We start from the raw sequence: 14,128 nt of genomic DNA, 5'->3' as shown, positions 1-14,128 counted from the left end.
ACCCCAAAATGCTGCCCAGCCTTGTTGTAACGCGTGCGGTTTGAAGGTGTCGACGGGTGTCAAAAACCGACAAAGCGCAGGCGTATCTCCCCCTTAGGCGCGTCGCACTGAGAGCCCGGGCGCAGTCTGGCGCAGTCTGGCGCAGTTCTGGTGCCGTGGCCGAACAGCCTGAAGGGCCATCATAGGCGTGAGGGCTCCTTAGGCTCCTCAAGGCCCCTCGCAGTAAAAGCCGCCGCCATTTTTTCGAAACGAACACGCCCCTGCGCTCAATCAATGCATCTCCGTGTCAATCAATCATTATCGTCCTCTTCGTTCTTTCGTCTCATCACCCTCATACTCAACCTCATCCTCAATCGCAATCGCAATCGCAGTCGCTATTTGTTCGAGAGGCTTGTTGTGTCCGGTTCGGACGAGTAACTGTCCTTGTGTCCCCCCAGGATCTCTTCCGTGAGCCAGATAACGGGGAACTCGAAGCTCCGAGCCATCGGACCCTGACCAACCTACTGCTATCACCACCCTGGTTGTACTGGGTACCGTTTCTCGGCTTAGAAACCCTTCGGCCCATACTATCTGCAGAAAACCCCGACCCATTGACCGTCCTCCGAAGATCGTACTTCCTCTTCCTCTTCGACGACCTGCTCTTCTGGCGCTCGAGCTCATCCGGGCAGCGACGTTCGCCCTTCTACTACCAGCGCGCCCAAAAATGCGCGTTACTCTCATGTGCTGACGTGAGCCGACCCTTCCGAACATCCCAGGCCACCTACCGCGCATTTCCTATTCTGCGTTCTCCACGAATTTTATCGCATCTCCGCAAGGACAATCGGCGAAAAGCAGAGTACCGTGGCGGCATAAGCCAACGCTGTCGTCCATCTGGTCTGCAAACCACCCATTCCGCATTGCGGAGGGACTGGCTTGAGCCTTCGCAGCAGCCATGGCGCGAATACACTTCAATGGTGGAGAAGACGATGGCAATGTCTCCAGGCCTGTGAAGAGAATGCGGTGGGCTACGACTCGTAAAACTGGCCAGAGTGGGGTGAAGAAGCGACTTTCTCTGCTGCAAAGGGTGCCAAAAGTGAGGTTGTCCGCCTATGAAGAAAAGCCCGAGGGCCATGAGAACCATGGCGAGATATCAGAGGACAGTCCAATGGGCCTACAGCAACAGCTAGGCGACGTCTCCTCTTCGCGGACCATCTATGTGAATGTGCCGCTGCCTCCTGAAGCCAAAACGGAAGATGGCCATATCAAGGCGCAGTATTCCCGGAACAAGATCAGGACGTCAAAGTACACTCCTCTCAGCTTCGTGCCCAAGAACTTGTGGTTTCAGTTTAACAACATCGCCAACATATACTTTTTGTTCATCATTATCCTCAGTGTAAGCCTGGCCCGGTCTTTGGTTTCGTGACCCTACTGATGCTTCTCAGATATTCTCCATCTTTGGGGCATCCAGCCCCGCTCTGGGATCCGTCCCCTTAATCTTCATTTTGGCAGTGACCGCCATCAAAGATGCAATCGAGGATTGGCGCAGGACGGTGCTGGACAACGAGCTCAACAATTCTCCTGTCTACAGGCTGGTAGATTGGACCAATGTCAACTCCTCGGAAGATGACATCTCCTTGTGGAGACGGTTCAAGAAGTCATGTACGCGGGCAGTCGTGGTCACGTATCGCCGGATGAAGAATCTGGGTCACAAGAAAGCCAAACGGTCAGAGAAGGATGTGGACGGTGCTACTCTTGAGCGCCACGATTCTCATGCTACGCGGCCGTCCATCCGGAACTCCATTTACTCCCAAAGGACGTCGTTCCAGTCGAGCCACAGTCGGACGGGCGATGATATTGCGATGACGCCCGTCCCATCTCCAGCTTATCGGTCCAGTCTAGGTCCGAATGCTCAACTGAATCCCCATGGAGAACCGCCCAACAGCGCCTTCTCATTCGATACGGGTGATAATGCACCTTCTATGCTTCGCACGCAGCCGCCTGCCAAGGGGCAATTCAACATGGCCCCGACAAAGGACTACGGTAGCATAATCAATCCCCAGAAAGAGGTTCCAGACAAAGCTCGATTTAAGAGGGATTACTGGAAGAACGTTCAGGTTGGTGACTTTGTTCGCATTTATAACGACGAACAAATCCCCGCGGACGTTGTCGTCCTTTCGACCTCTGATCCGGATGGGGCGTGCTACATCGAGACCAAAAACTTGGACGGTGAGACGAATTTGAAAGTGCGTCAAGCATTACAGGCCGGGCGGAAAGTCAGGCACGCGAAAGACTGCGAATACGCCGAGTTTGTCATCGAGAGCGAAGGTCCCGACCCAAATCTGTACACTTACAGTGCCGTCGCCAAGTGGCAGCAACGGGACCCGCGAAACCCAGACGCTCCGGTCCGTGAAATGGCCGAGCCCATCAGCATCAACAATCTCCTCCTGCGAGGCTGCAACCTGAAGAATACAGAGTGGATTCTCGGCATCGTCGTGTTCACGGGCAGGGAGACGAAAATCATGCTGAACTCGGGCATGACGTCCAGTAAACGGGCGCGGTTGGCCCGAGAGCTGAACTGGAACGTTATCTACAACTTCATCGTCCTCTTCTTCATGTGCTTGGTGGCCGGCATCGTACAAGGGGTGACCTGGGCAGACGGGAACAATTCCCTAGATTACTTCGAGTTTGGCTCGATTGGCGGCACTCCAGCCTTGGACGGGTTCATCACCTTCTGGTCAGCAGTCATCCTGTTTCAGAACTTGGTGCCCATCTCATTGTACATCACTTTGGAGATTGTGAGATCGATCCAGGCTTTCTTCATATGGTCCGACGTCTACATGTACTACGAGAAGCTTGACTACCCATGCACCCCGAAGAGTTGGAACATCTCAGATGACCTTGGCCAGATCGAGTACATCTTTTCGGACAAGACTGGGACATTGACTCAGAACGTCATGGAGTTCAGAAAATGCACCATCAACGGTCGGGCGTATGGAGAGGCATACACCGAAGCAGAAGCAGGCATGCGTCGAAGACAAGGGATCGATGTCGAAGCTGAGTCTGCACGCATCAACCAGCAGATTGCGGAGTCTCGCCGCAGCATGCTGAGCATGTTGCGTCAAACGCACGACAACCCATATCTGCATGACGACCAACTTACCTTTGTGTCCCCCGACTTCGTGGCCGACTTGAACGGAAGGTCTGGCGAAGAACAAGCTCGAGCAAACGAGCATTTCATGCTGGCTCTAGCCCTTGCTCATACGGTGATTACTGAGACAACTCCTGGCGATCCACCCACGATCGAATTCAAGGCGCAGTCCCCTGACGAAGCTGCTCTGGTGGCGACGGCGCGAGACGTGGGCTTCACCGTCCTTGGTCGGACCAATGATGATCTCCATGTCAATGTTCTCGGTGAAGATCGAACGTTTCGCATCCTGAATACATTGGAGTTCAATTCTACCCGGAAGCGGATGAGCGCCATTGTGCGCATGCCCGACGGAAAGATCAAACTCTTTTGCAAAGGCGCTGATAGCATGATCTATTCTCGCCTGGCCCGGGGTCAACAGCAAGAGCTCCGCAAAAAGACTGCAGAGCACTTGGAAATGTTCGCCCGGGAAGGCTTGAGAACGCTCTGCGTGGCAGAGAGAGAGCTCGATGAGGAAACCTATCAAGAATGGAATCGAGACCATGACTTCGCGGCGCAGGCTTTGACCGATCGAGAAGACCGGCTCGAAGAGGTGGCAGATCGCATTGAGCGTGATCTCGTTCTTCTGGGAGGCACGGCGATCGAGGATCGTCTCCAGGATGGCGTGCCGGACACCATTGCCCTTCTTGGGCAGGCAGGCATCAAGTTGTGGGTTTTGACCGGTGACAAAGTCGAGACAGCGATCAACATTGGTTTCTCTTGCAATCTGCTTTCCAATGAGATGGACCTTCTTCTGTTCGACATGCCCGAAGGCAGAGTCGAGGACGCTTCCGACCTCCTGGACAAGCATTTGAAGACCTTTGGGTTGACCGGCTCCGACGAGGAATTGGCGGCAGCTCGACAGAATCACGAACCTCCGCCACCGACTCATGCTGTAATCATCGATGGTGAGTCGCTTAAGCTGGTCTTGGAGGATGAGTTGAGACAGCGCTTCCTCTTGCTCTGCAAACAATGCAGGTCGGTGCTCTGCTGCCGAGTCAGCCCCGCGCAAAAGGCTGCCGTCGTCCAGCTTGTTCGGAATGGCCTCGATATTATGGCCTTGTCCATCGGCGATGGGGCGAACGATGTTGCCATGATCCAGGAAGCGGATGTTGGCGTAGGTATTGCTGGCGAAGAAGGCCGCCAGGCCGTCATGTCCTCTGACTACGCCATCGGTCAATTCCGGTTCCTTCAGCGGCTTGTACTGGTTCATGGCCGTTGGTCTTATCGACGTCTGGCCGAGACGATCGCCAACTTCTTCTACAAGGTATGTCGCTCGGCGACGCGCACGAACCGGGGTACTAACTTGCTTGCTAGAACATTGTATGGACCTTCGCGCTCTTCTGGTATCAGATATACAACAACTTCGACATCACTTATCTGTTCGACTACACTTATATTCTGCTGGTTCACGTGGTCTTCACATCGCTGCCAGTGGGGCTCATGGGCATTCTCGACCAAGATGTCAGTGACAAAGTATCGCTTGCAGTACCTCAGTTGTATCGACGCGGCATGGAGAGAAAGGAATGGACGCAGTTGAAGTTCTGGTAAGGATGGTACAGCGCTCCTCCAATGTATAGCTCTAACCAACGTGCCAGGCTCTACATGGCTGATGGCCTGTATCAGTCGGCCATGTGTTTCTTCATGGCCTACCTCCTTTTTGCCCCAGCCACGTTCCAGTCCGAGACTGGACGAGGCATCGACGACCGAAGCCGAATGGGGGTCTACGTTGCCTGCGTCGCCATTGTCGTGATCAACTCTTACATCCTACTAAACACGTACAAATGGGATTGGTTCATGGTCCTGATTACGGTGATAAGTATCCTGCTGATCTTTGCCTGGACGGGAATCTATTCGTCCTTTGAGGCGTCGTTCCAATTTTACAAGTCGGGCGCCGAGGTGTACGGCTCGTTGACGTTCTGGGCTCTATCGCTCTTGACCGTCCTCCTTTGCCTGCTGCCTCGGTTCGCCATCAAATTCCTCCAGAAGAACTTCCGACCGTACGACATCGACATCATCCGGGAGCAAGTGCGGCAGGGCAAATTCAAATATCTGGATGACTACGACGCCTCCATCCCCCCCAAAGCTGTGGATGTTTCGGGAACGTGGTCGGAACAACCGGGCGAGGATGTGCCAACCGAGTTGGGCGGATACCAAGGCCATGCAAGGTATCCCAGCATGGCCGAATCCCAGCGGCCCATTTATCCGCCTTCGGAGGCACCGACTCGAGACACACGGCATCCTCATAGTCAGACGGACAGTGACGGCACGGACCGGACCAAGCTGTCTCTTGACACATCCCGGCATTACGGCGAGCCCTCCACGCCCACGCCCGAGAAGACTGTGCGGAAGAGACCTTCCCTGGAGCGAGTCCGTTCCTCACTTGAACGACCCCGGCAGTCGTTCGAGAAGCTCAGGCCGAGCTTTGAAGGTAGCCGGGACTTTACGAGTGCGGCGATGCTGAGCAGAATCGAGTCCACCCAGTCGCAACCGGCCAGCTCGATCTACTCGCAGCCTGGCCTTTCCACCACCACTACGAGAAGAACGCAAGATATCGGTGAGGAGCGCCAGTACCCACCACCTCGCTATTGAGCGGTCGACGGTTGTAGTCACGACTCATGATTTTTTTTATGCCTCGATGATTGCGCCGCCTCTGGTGTCCGTGCGGGTTGATCGGCTGGGAACCGGCGAGGGACAGCGTGACTTGGGATGGCACTTATTTAGCGGGTTCTGCGTGCTGTACATATTTAGGATTTACACACAAAAGACGGATGAAAGGCAGAGAGTAGATATGCTCTAGCTAGTGGTTGTTATTCTTCCTGTCATCTCATGATTGTCACCATTTGAGAGAGCCATTGTAGGATGTGTCGTAGACTAGAGCACCATGGCCCCAGTAGTACTTTCAACCATACGTGGATAGTAGGTGTTCACTTTTTTGGCGGAGAAGCACCTGAGAAGTGACTCCAGCAACTGGTACCTATGAGATGAAATCATTCCTGTACATAAGTAGTCCTCGTTGTTGTCCATGTCATTGTCCTTGTCGTCGAATTAATGGATGCCAAGAAGCAAGTTGGTTGTGGACGAGGCTTGAGGCTGCGCTCTGTTCTAGTAAATACTTGTACTAAGGTATCTACTAGTCGTGTAATATAGTACTAAATACCTTAGTTCTACTACCTTAAGTTAATACTTTAATTCAAGTGCTTGCGCTGTAGTACGCGACTTTCGTTCGTCAACGACGCGCCCGCGGCGTTTTCTCTGCGCCTGCGGAAAACGTTCCACTTCACAGCATTCCACGTCCGTCTGTCTACCACCTACCTAGTACATTAACGGAGATGTAACAACACACAGCAACACAAACATTCATTTCCACTGACCGAGTGTTGAGAGGTTGACTCCTGCACTCTGCCGTGACTTGAATATTCCTCATTGGAACGTTGGCTCCCTCTCAGAATCGTCACCTTGATCTCATACTCATTATGAGAGAGTTATATTCATGGTTGTGCAAGACATCCCCCAATCTCACTCCCAACGCCCCTCTCCCTGACGGGTTGCAACCATGGCCGAATTCATAAGCATCCTTGAGTAAGTCTACTACTATTCGGAAATACTCTTGTTGGGCCCCAAACGGGTCAACTAACTCCAGATTCAAGGGAGATCAAACAGTCACCGCCCGGACAACACCTCTTTTGCCCTCGACAGAACGACGATGACCAAGACAGATACGAAGATGAGCGGGACCCCAGTGCTGTCGAAGCAGGCACAGTCGACCGAGATCGGCTTGCAAGAATTGAAGCAACCAAGATCCGTAGGAGGAAATTCATGACGTCTCTGCAGCTGCTAGCCTACGACGGCCGAGAAAGTGAACAGTACCAACGCTTCATATGGGACACCCTGGACGAGGCCCTGGGCAAATGTGATATTTGTATCCGCGAGTACTACGTGGCAAAGGTGGATTTCGAGGCCTCGCTGAGGGAAGACTATGAAGAGGAAGACATCAAGAATTTCTTTGAAATCATCAACAGAAGGGACCTTCAGAGGATCATCCAAGGACTTGATGGAGCTACGAAAACCCTCGACGAAGTTCCGGAGCAGAAAAGGGGGACCGCGGTGCTGGATCACCGAGATCTGCATGCTTTGTTCGAGGCGTTGGTCTGCGACGTCTTCCTGCAGAACGAGGAGCTGTTGCAGAAGCACTTCGATCGGCCCTTCAAGATGATCCAGGCCAAGAGACCGCTTAAGATGCGAGAGATTCTGCCGGCGTCCACCAAATTCCTCTTCGACTCGATGCCGGTCCGCTTGGGCTGGGCGACTATGATTTGGAATCGAGTCGACCGATGTCCATCGGACCTCGAATGGGACTGGGCCATGAAATCCTACATCCAGGCGAAGTTGCAACAGGCCTCCGAGCCAGGTGATGTCTCGAAAATGTGGAGTGCGCTGAAGCTGATTTTGAGCAAATTGGATGAGCGGATGATCACCTACAAGCTCTTCGACCTTCATCCCAATGTCGGTACGACAGCGTTGAACCATCTGGCTAAACGCTCGCAGGCCGTTCCTTTCATCTGCCAGTCGATGAAGATGATTCTGGACACAGCACCCGCCGCCTTCTGGCAAGCAATGGGCTCCATCTCATCTCAGACCATCGTCGAACAAGTCTTTGCGAGCCCTCAGTTCAACAAATACCTCCAAGAGTCCAGTGCGGGTCTTGGGCTGAAGGACATGGATGTGCTCTCATGGATTCCCTCACTTCTAGCTTCTCTAAAACCTGCAAACCGCCCTGCCGCTTCGCAAACCATTGCCAGCCAACTGTTCGAAAGAATCAACAATACCAGCATCAGCCTTCCAGCACGAGCTGAATGCTTCAGGATGGCTGTCAAAGTTCTGCTCACGACTATTATCAGCTTCTCGGACAACGAGACGAATCGGCAGTCGGTCGAGCGGCTGGTACTGTTGGATATCTTGGGCTTGATTGGACACCGTTTGGACGAGATACTCAAACCCAGAGATCCGGATCTGGCCAAATCCCTAGGGAAGGAGACGAGAGATGAGATCGTTAACGTCGTCAAGAATTCGATCGCCTTGGAGTGTCAATGCCTGAAGTTGGATTTTGAGACATTGACCCAAAAGGAGCCACTTCGGCACGGCTCAAGCTCTTACACGCCGGAGATCTGGACGGCGGTTATCAATAACCTGAAGGACGACGAGCCTGAATTGTCTGCTGCGGCACTCATTGGTATCATGCCACTCCCTGGTCTGGAACAGTTTCGGATACGAGAAGGCCAAGCCTTGATCAAGGAGAAAAAGTCGTATAATTCTATCTTCGATAAGCTGACCGGAATGGTGGCCAAGCTGCTTCAGCGCATCTCCGAATTCAAGCCGGACCATCTAGACTTCTTGTTCAGAGCTCAAAATACCAGCATGTCTCTGATAGCCGCTTTGTTTTCACCTGACAACAATACATATCAAGCAGCGATTGAAGTCGTCAAGAATATCAGCGGCGAGTTTGGCCGGAAGGAAGCACTGGCTCATTTAATTGAAGCCTTCCTCGGAATCACCATCTACGGCGTATGCTGGACGTTCCGACGAATAGCCAATTACAAGACTTTTGCCTCCGTTCCACGAATGCTCAAAAACGGCATGGAAATCCTTGACGTGCTTTGCAACCCGACGAACGGACAACTACGAAAAGCCAACATCTCAAGTAGGGATGCATCAGCCATCCAGAACTACTGGGCTTATCAGTGGCTGGCGCTCAAGGTGATCTTCAGCCAAACGGAACGGTGGTCACTGGAGGTTCACGACAAAGAAAAGATGGTGGAGGTTTGCAGAGATGCCATGCAATATGCCGAAGCGCTGTTTGACCAGTACGATCTTTTCGCCAGCGTCCTCATGAAAGCGAGACCTGAAAAAGCCGAAGACATTCCCAAGACTCTCCTTGATACTCGGGGCACCCAAGTGGGATCTCCCTTGAACGCGCTGGATGCCATGTCAAGATGGTTACGGCTTCGGGATGAGTATCTCGCTGATACCTTAGTGACTCTCATCACTAATATGCTGTACCGGCTGAAGCGGCATCAAGCACTAACGACAGATAGTGATGGCTTAGCATATGTCCAAGAGGTTGCGACGAAGCATTCCGTCAAGACCATTCTCACCGCATCCCAGAAGGCGAGACTGGTCCGGGCACTGGAGAACTACTACGACCGACCAATTGAGTTGCCTGTGGCAAAGAAACAGACCACGCTCAACCTCAAGGAATGGACAGACACAGCCACTTCTCGGTCAGGGGCGTCCACGCCAGACTCGAGAGGACGGAGCGTTGACGAGTTCGGCGATGATGACATTGCGGACGAAGATCTGATTGAGATTGCGAACAAGACGATGGGTACGCAAAAGACCACAGTCACCAACAAGGAGAGAAACAACATCAAATCACTGCTCTCAAGACAGCCTGCAAAAGCGAAGCCCTCGTCCGCTTCTACCATTGACGTCGCAGCCAAGAAGGCTCAGGAGGCTCGTGCGTTTATTGAGAATCGCAAACGTGAGGAGGCTGCCCGAAAACTTAGAGACAAGGAAGCTGCACTGAAACTGCGCGGCCAAACCGGCATGGGCGTCCAGACTGCAGGTCAAGGCTCCGGTCTCACGGGCATTGGCATTATTGGCAAAGATCATTCCGCAGGCCCGAACAGCCTTATGGTGTCTTCCGAGTCCGAGTCCGAGTCGGATTCCGACGAAGAGTTGTTCGGTAAGGTAACAAAGGGTGGACCGACGGTCCGTAGCCAGGCAGGAGTAAGGAAACCCGTTGTGGCCGGCCCTGTGCGGAAGATCAAGCAAGTTCGGTCACAGAAGGATGTTCGGGCTCGACTGGCACCAGACCTGAGCGACCTGCATCGGACCATACTCGGCTGGGACTTTTTCGCAGACACAGATCTGCCGCCCAACTCGGCAAGGGATGACTATACCCTGGTCACGAACACCTTCCGGACAGTTCAAGACTACCAAAAGACATTCGAGCCTCTTTTGATACTTGAGGGTTGGCAAAGTTTCCGAGCCGCGCGCGAAGAAGGCAACTTCAAACCATTCGAGGTGAAGGTGGCCAATACCTTGATTGTAGACAACTTCGTCGAGGTAAATTCTTCCATGTCTTTTGCGGAAGGAAAGGAACTGAGCATTGGAACCTCGGATGTGGTGCTGCTGTCGAAATCCCCAACTCCTGAACAAGATTCGCGCGAGCCACATTGCTTAGCACGGGTCAAGGAGATCAGTCGAAAGAAGGGCGAAGTACAAGTCGTCTATCGTGTCAGTGCATCAAACAATCCCTTACGGCCATATTTGAACGACAAGTCGACCGTATATGGAGTTCAGATATTATCTCTGACCCCGTTGGAACGAGAATATGGTGCGCTGATGGCATTGCAGTACTATGATCTGTGCGAAGAGATCATCAACGCAAAACCCTCGCCCATACTGGACTATCCGGATAGGATACTGGAACCTTTCCAGAAGACTTACGAGGTGAACCAAGCTCAGGCGAAAGCCGTCAAATCAGCCCTCGACAATGATGCCTTTACTCTGATCCAAGGACCGCCAGGTTCGGGCAAAACCAAGACCATCTGCGCGCTGGTGGGTGCCATGATGACAGGTTATATCAAGAAGACGAACGACAGTGGTCCACGATTGAATGCAGCCACCGGTCGTGCACCACCAATTCCCCGGAAGATCCTCGTCTGCGCTCCAAGTAACGCCGCGGTTGACGAACTAGTCATGCGGTTTAAGTTGGGCGTAACGACGCTGGATGGCTCCTTTGAACATCTTTCGGTTGTTCGACTTGGACGAACCGATGCCATCAACGCCGGCGTCAAGGACGTCACTTTGGAAGAGCTGGTGAATGCTAAACTCAATGTAGCGGCTCCGAGAGACCCGAGAGAAGACATCCACGCGGTCATGATGGAGCACAAGGCAGTATCTGACGAGTTGAACGCGCTCCGTAACCGGATCAGTGAACAACGTGGGAAAGGGCAGCCAGTTCCGATGGCGGACGAACAGCTCATGGATGCCCTCAAACGAAAGAAGAATCAACTTGGCTCCAAGATTGACGACATGAGAGAACGTCAGAATACCGCATCCCGGGATATGGAGCTCAACCGCAAGAGAATACAACAGGAAATTCTGGATTCGGCCCATGTGCTCTGTGCCACTCTGAGCGGAAGTGGTCATGAGATATTCCAAAGTCTGAACGTGGAATTTGAGACCGTGATCATCGACGAGGCCGCTCAGTCCATTGAATTGTCGGCTTTGATCCCTCTCAAATACGGCTGCTCTAAATGTATTCTGGTTGGTGATCCCAAGCAGTTGCCGCCTACCGTCCTGTCGCGCGAGGCAGCCAAGTTCCAGTATGAGCAGAGTCTGTTTGCCCGTATGGAAAGCAACCACAAGAAAGACGTGCATCTGCTGGATACACAGTACCGTATGCATCCGGAGATCAGTCTCTTCCCGAGCAAGATGTTCTATGACTCGCGACTGAAGGACGGTGCGGACATGGCCAAACTTCGTCGAAGACCCTGGCATCACAGTGAGATCTTTGCACCGTATCGCTTCTTCGATGTCCAAGGAATGCATCAGGCAGCACCCAAGGGTCATTCATTGGTCAATATCGCCGAGTTGAACATCGCCATGCAACTGTATGACCGATTGGTGAGAGATGTTCCCAGATATGACTTTGCCGGGAAGATCGGAGTTATCACTCCTTACAAAGGGCAGCTGAAAGAGCTCAGATTACGCTTCAAGCAACGATATGGCGACGACATCGTCTCAAAGATCGAATTCAATACCACGGATGCATTTCAGGGTCGAGAGAGCGAGATCATCATATTCTCCTGTGTCCGAGCCTCGACACACGGTATTGGATTCTTGAACGACATCCGGCGGATGAATGTGGGTCTCACTCGAGCCAAATCGTCTCTTTGGGTTCTGGGCAATTCCCAGTCACTGATGCAGGGTGAATACTGGCGTGCTCTAGTCAACGATGCGAAAGCCAGAAACGTATACACACAAGGGGAAATCACCAGCCTTCTCCGGCGCCCGCTGTTGACAGAGGATATGATGAAGGACGACATTGACATGATGGATGCTGATGAGCCTGTTGTTGAAACGGCAAAGACCATTCGGAATACAGAGCCCGAGTCAAAGCAGCCCACTCCGCCACAGCCGCCGCCGAGAAAGGTCAACAATGACATGCCACGGACCGGACCGACTTCGAACCAGGGCACTGAATTACCGTCTCGACCAAGCGATAGTCTTTCTCGACCATCGTCCTCATCCTCAACCACAAGACCGGAGCCTCAGCGTAGGGTATCGGCACAGACCGATCCCAGACGGAACCTTTCTAAAATGGAGGTCGACGATGACAAGCAACTGCCTGCTAGCAAAATGCGGACAGCAGCGGATTTGAAGGTCGATACGACACAGGTCAAGACAGGCGTTTATGGACCCTCAGGAGGCGCAAATGGCCTCAACGACCTCGCCAAATGCTCCATCTGCGGTTCCCACGAGCACTTCACGTCCAACTGTGACAACGAAGAAGCCAGGGCCGCCGCCCATGGCATCTGTCATCGTTGCCAGCAACCTGGCCACAGCTACACAAGCTGCAATGCCCCTCGATGCATGACCTGTGGCGAAATCGGACATCTCTCGGACAGTTGTACAGCCCCTCCGGCCAAGCGGTTGACCGAAGCCCAGCGGAAGGAGGTGAGGAGAGAAGAACTCCGGTTTGGAGCCGCGCGAGACAAAGCCAGAGAAAAACGAGCAGAGAAGCAACTCGGCGAACATGGCGCCAAAATTCCCGTGGTCAAGACTACCGTGCCGCCTACCAACGGTGTATCGAACTTGAAGGGCGACGCGGCCAAGAGGAAGAGAGACGCATCGAGTGATTCTTCTGATCGAGGCAAAGTTCCACGCGTCAATAACGATGGCAGAAGTTCTGGCGTCGGTGGGAACAATGGTGTCAACCCCAACAACAAGAACATCGGCCCTGGCATGGGTTCTGCTAGGAGTCCTCCATCCGGCCCGGCCCCTAAGCGACCGCATCCGCCTAGAACCGGTTCTGGTGGTGGTAATCCTGGCTCTGGTAATGGCAACGGCAACAAGGGTAACGGCAATGGAACCAAGACGAACAACATGCGTCCTGGGGCTGGTCCGGGAGCGGGAGCTATTGTTGGTGCTGGTGCTGGTACTGATTCTCGATCTGCTGGAGTCCAGCCGTCCCGTCCCGCCGGATTACCATCACGGCCACCTGTATCTGTTGCGGGCGGCCGCTCGGGAACGGTCAATCACGGTCAACCGATGGTTAGGAAGAAGAAGACCAATGCTGCCGACATGTTCATGAAGCGGAGGTGAATACATCAACATCAACATCAACATCAACATCAATATCAGAAATCGATTTCGAATTCGAATTCGAAATGAGAATGGAAGCGATAAACAGGGATTGAAAGTCACGGATGCTTGCTTGCTTGGCTGCTTGACTGCTGCATCGTCCTTGTGAATGAATGATATGAATGATTACAAGACCCTGACGAAGACCACCGTAACCTTTTCCGTTTCTTACTTTCGTCTTTTTTTTGTCCTTGCCTCTCTCTCGCTCGCTCCCTTAAAAGCCACGACTTTTTGGATTGTAGATTCTGCTTCACCACCTACCCGCCTTTATTATACGTATGTATTCGTGTGCATACGTGCATATGATACTTATATGTGGTTTAAGTAGTGTTGATATATATATATATATATATATATATATATTATATACAGCGCCGCTAGGTGGGCGACTTCGGACTTCGGACTTCGGACTTCGGACTCTGGACCGTGGATTATGAACTATCCAAGGTGCTGGCTACACACCGTACTAGTATCATAGCATGGGATGGTCTTGGTCTTGGTTCTTGGGCGTCCGCTGCAGTGCGAGTCAGT

General features: G+C 52.8%; 2 protein-coding genes across 2 annotated transcripts; both read left to right on the top strand.

Annotated features, from left to right (window-relative positions):
• Positions 1-931: 931 nt before the first annotated feature.
• On the top strand, positions 932-5,755 carry A1O1_07355 (phospholipid-translocating ATPase; the record flags this gene model as incomplete). Its single annotated transcript, XM_007728225.1, has 4 exons — positions 932-1,372; positions 1,422-4,430; positions 4,481-4,710; positions 4,762-5,755. The coding sequence occupies 4 exons, from the start codon at positions 932-934 to the stop codon at positions 5,753-5,755; spliced, it is 4,674 nt and encodes a 1,557-aa protein (XP_007726415.1).
• A 964-nt stretch (positions 5,756-6,719) lies between these two features.
• On the top strand, positions 6,720-13,558 carry A1O1_07354 (uncharacterized protein; the record flags this gene model as incomplete). Its single annotated transcript, XM_007728224.1, has 2 exons — positions 6,720-6,745; positions 6,814-13,558. 2 exons carry the CDS (start codon positions 6,720-6,722, stop codon positions 13,556-13,558), a joined length of 6,771 nt encoding a protein of 2,256 aa, XP_007726414.1.
• Positions 13,559-14,128: the final 570 nt, after the last annotated feature.

The sequence above is a fragment of the Capronia coronata genome (assembly GCF_000585585.1).
Source record: "Capronia coronata CBS 617.96 chromosome Unknown acBCG-supercont1.6, whole genome shotgun sequence".
In the NCBI taxonomy this organism is placed as follows: domain Eukaryota; kingdom Fungi; phylum Ascomycota; class Eurotiomycetes; order Chaetothyriales; family Herpotrichiellaceae; genus Capronia; species Capronia coronata.
This window is presented reverse-complemented; position numbering and strand designations above follow the sequence as displayed.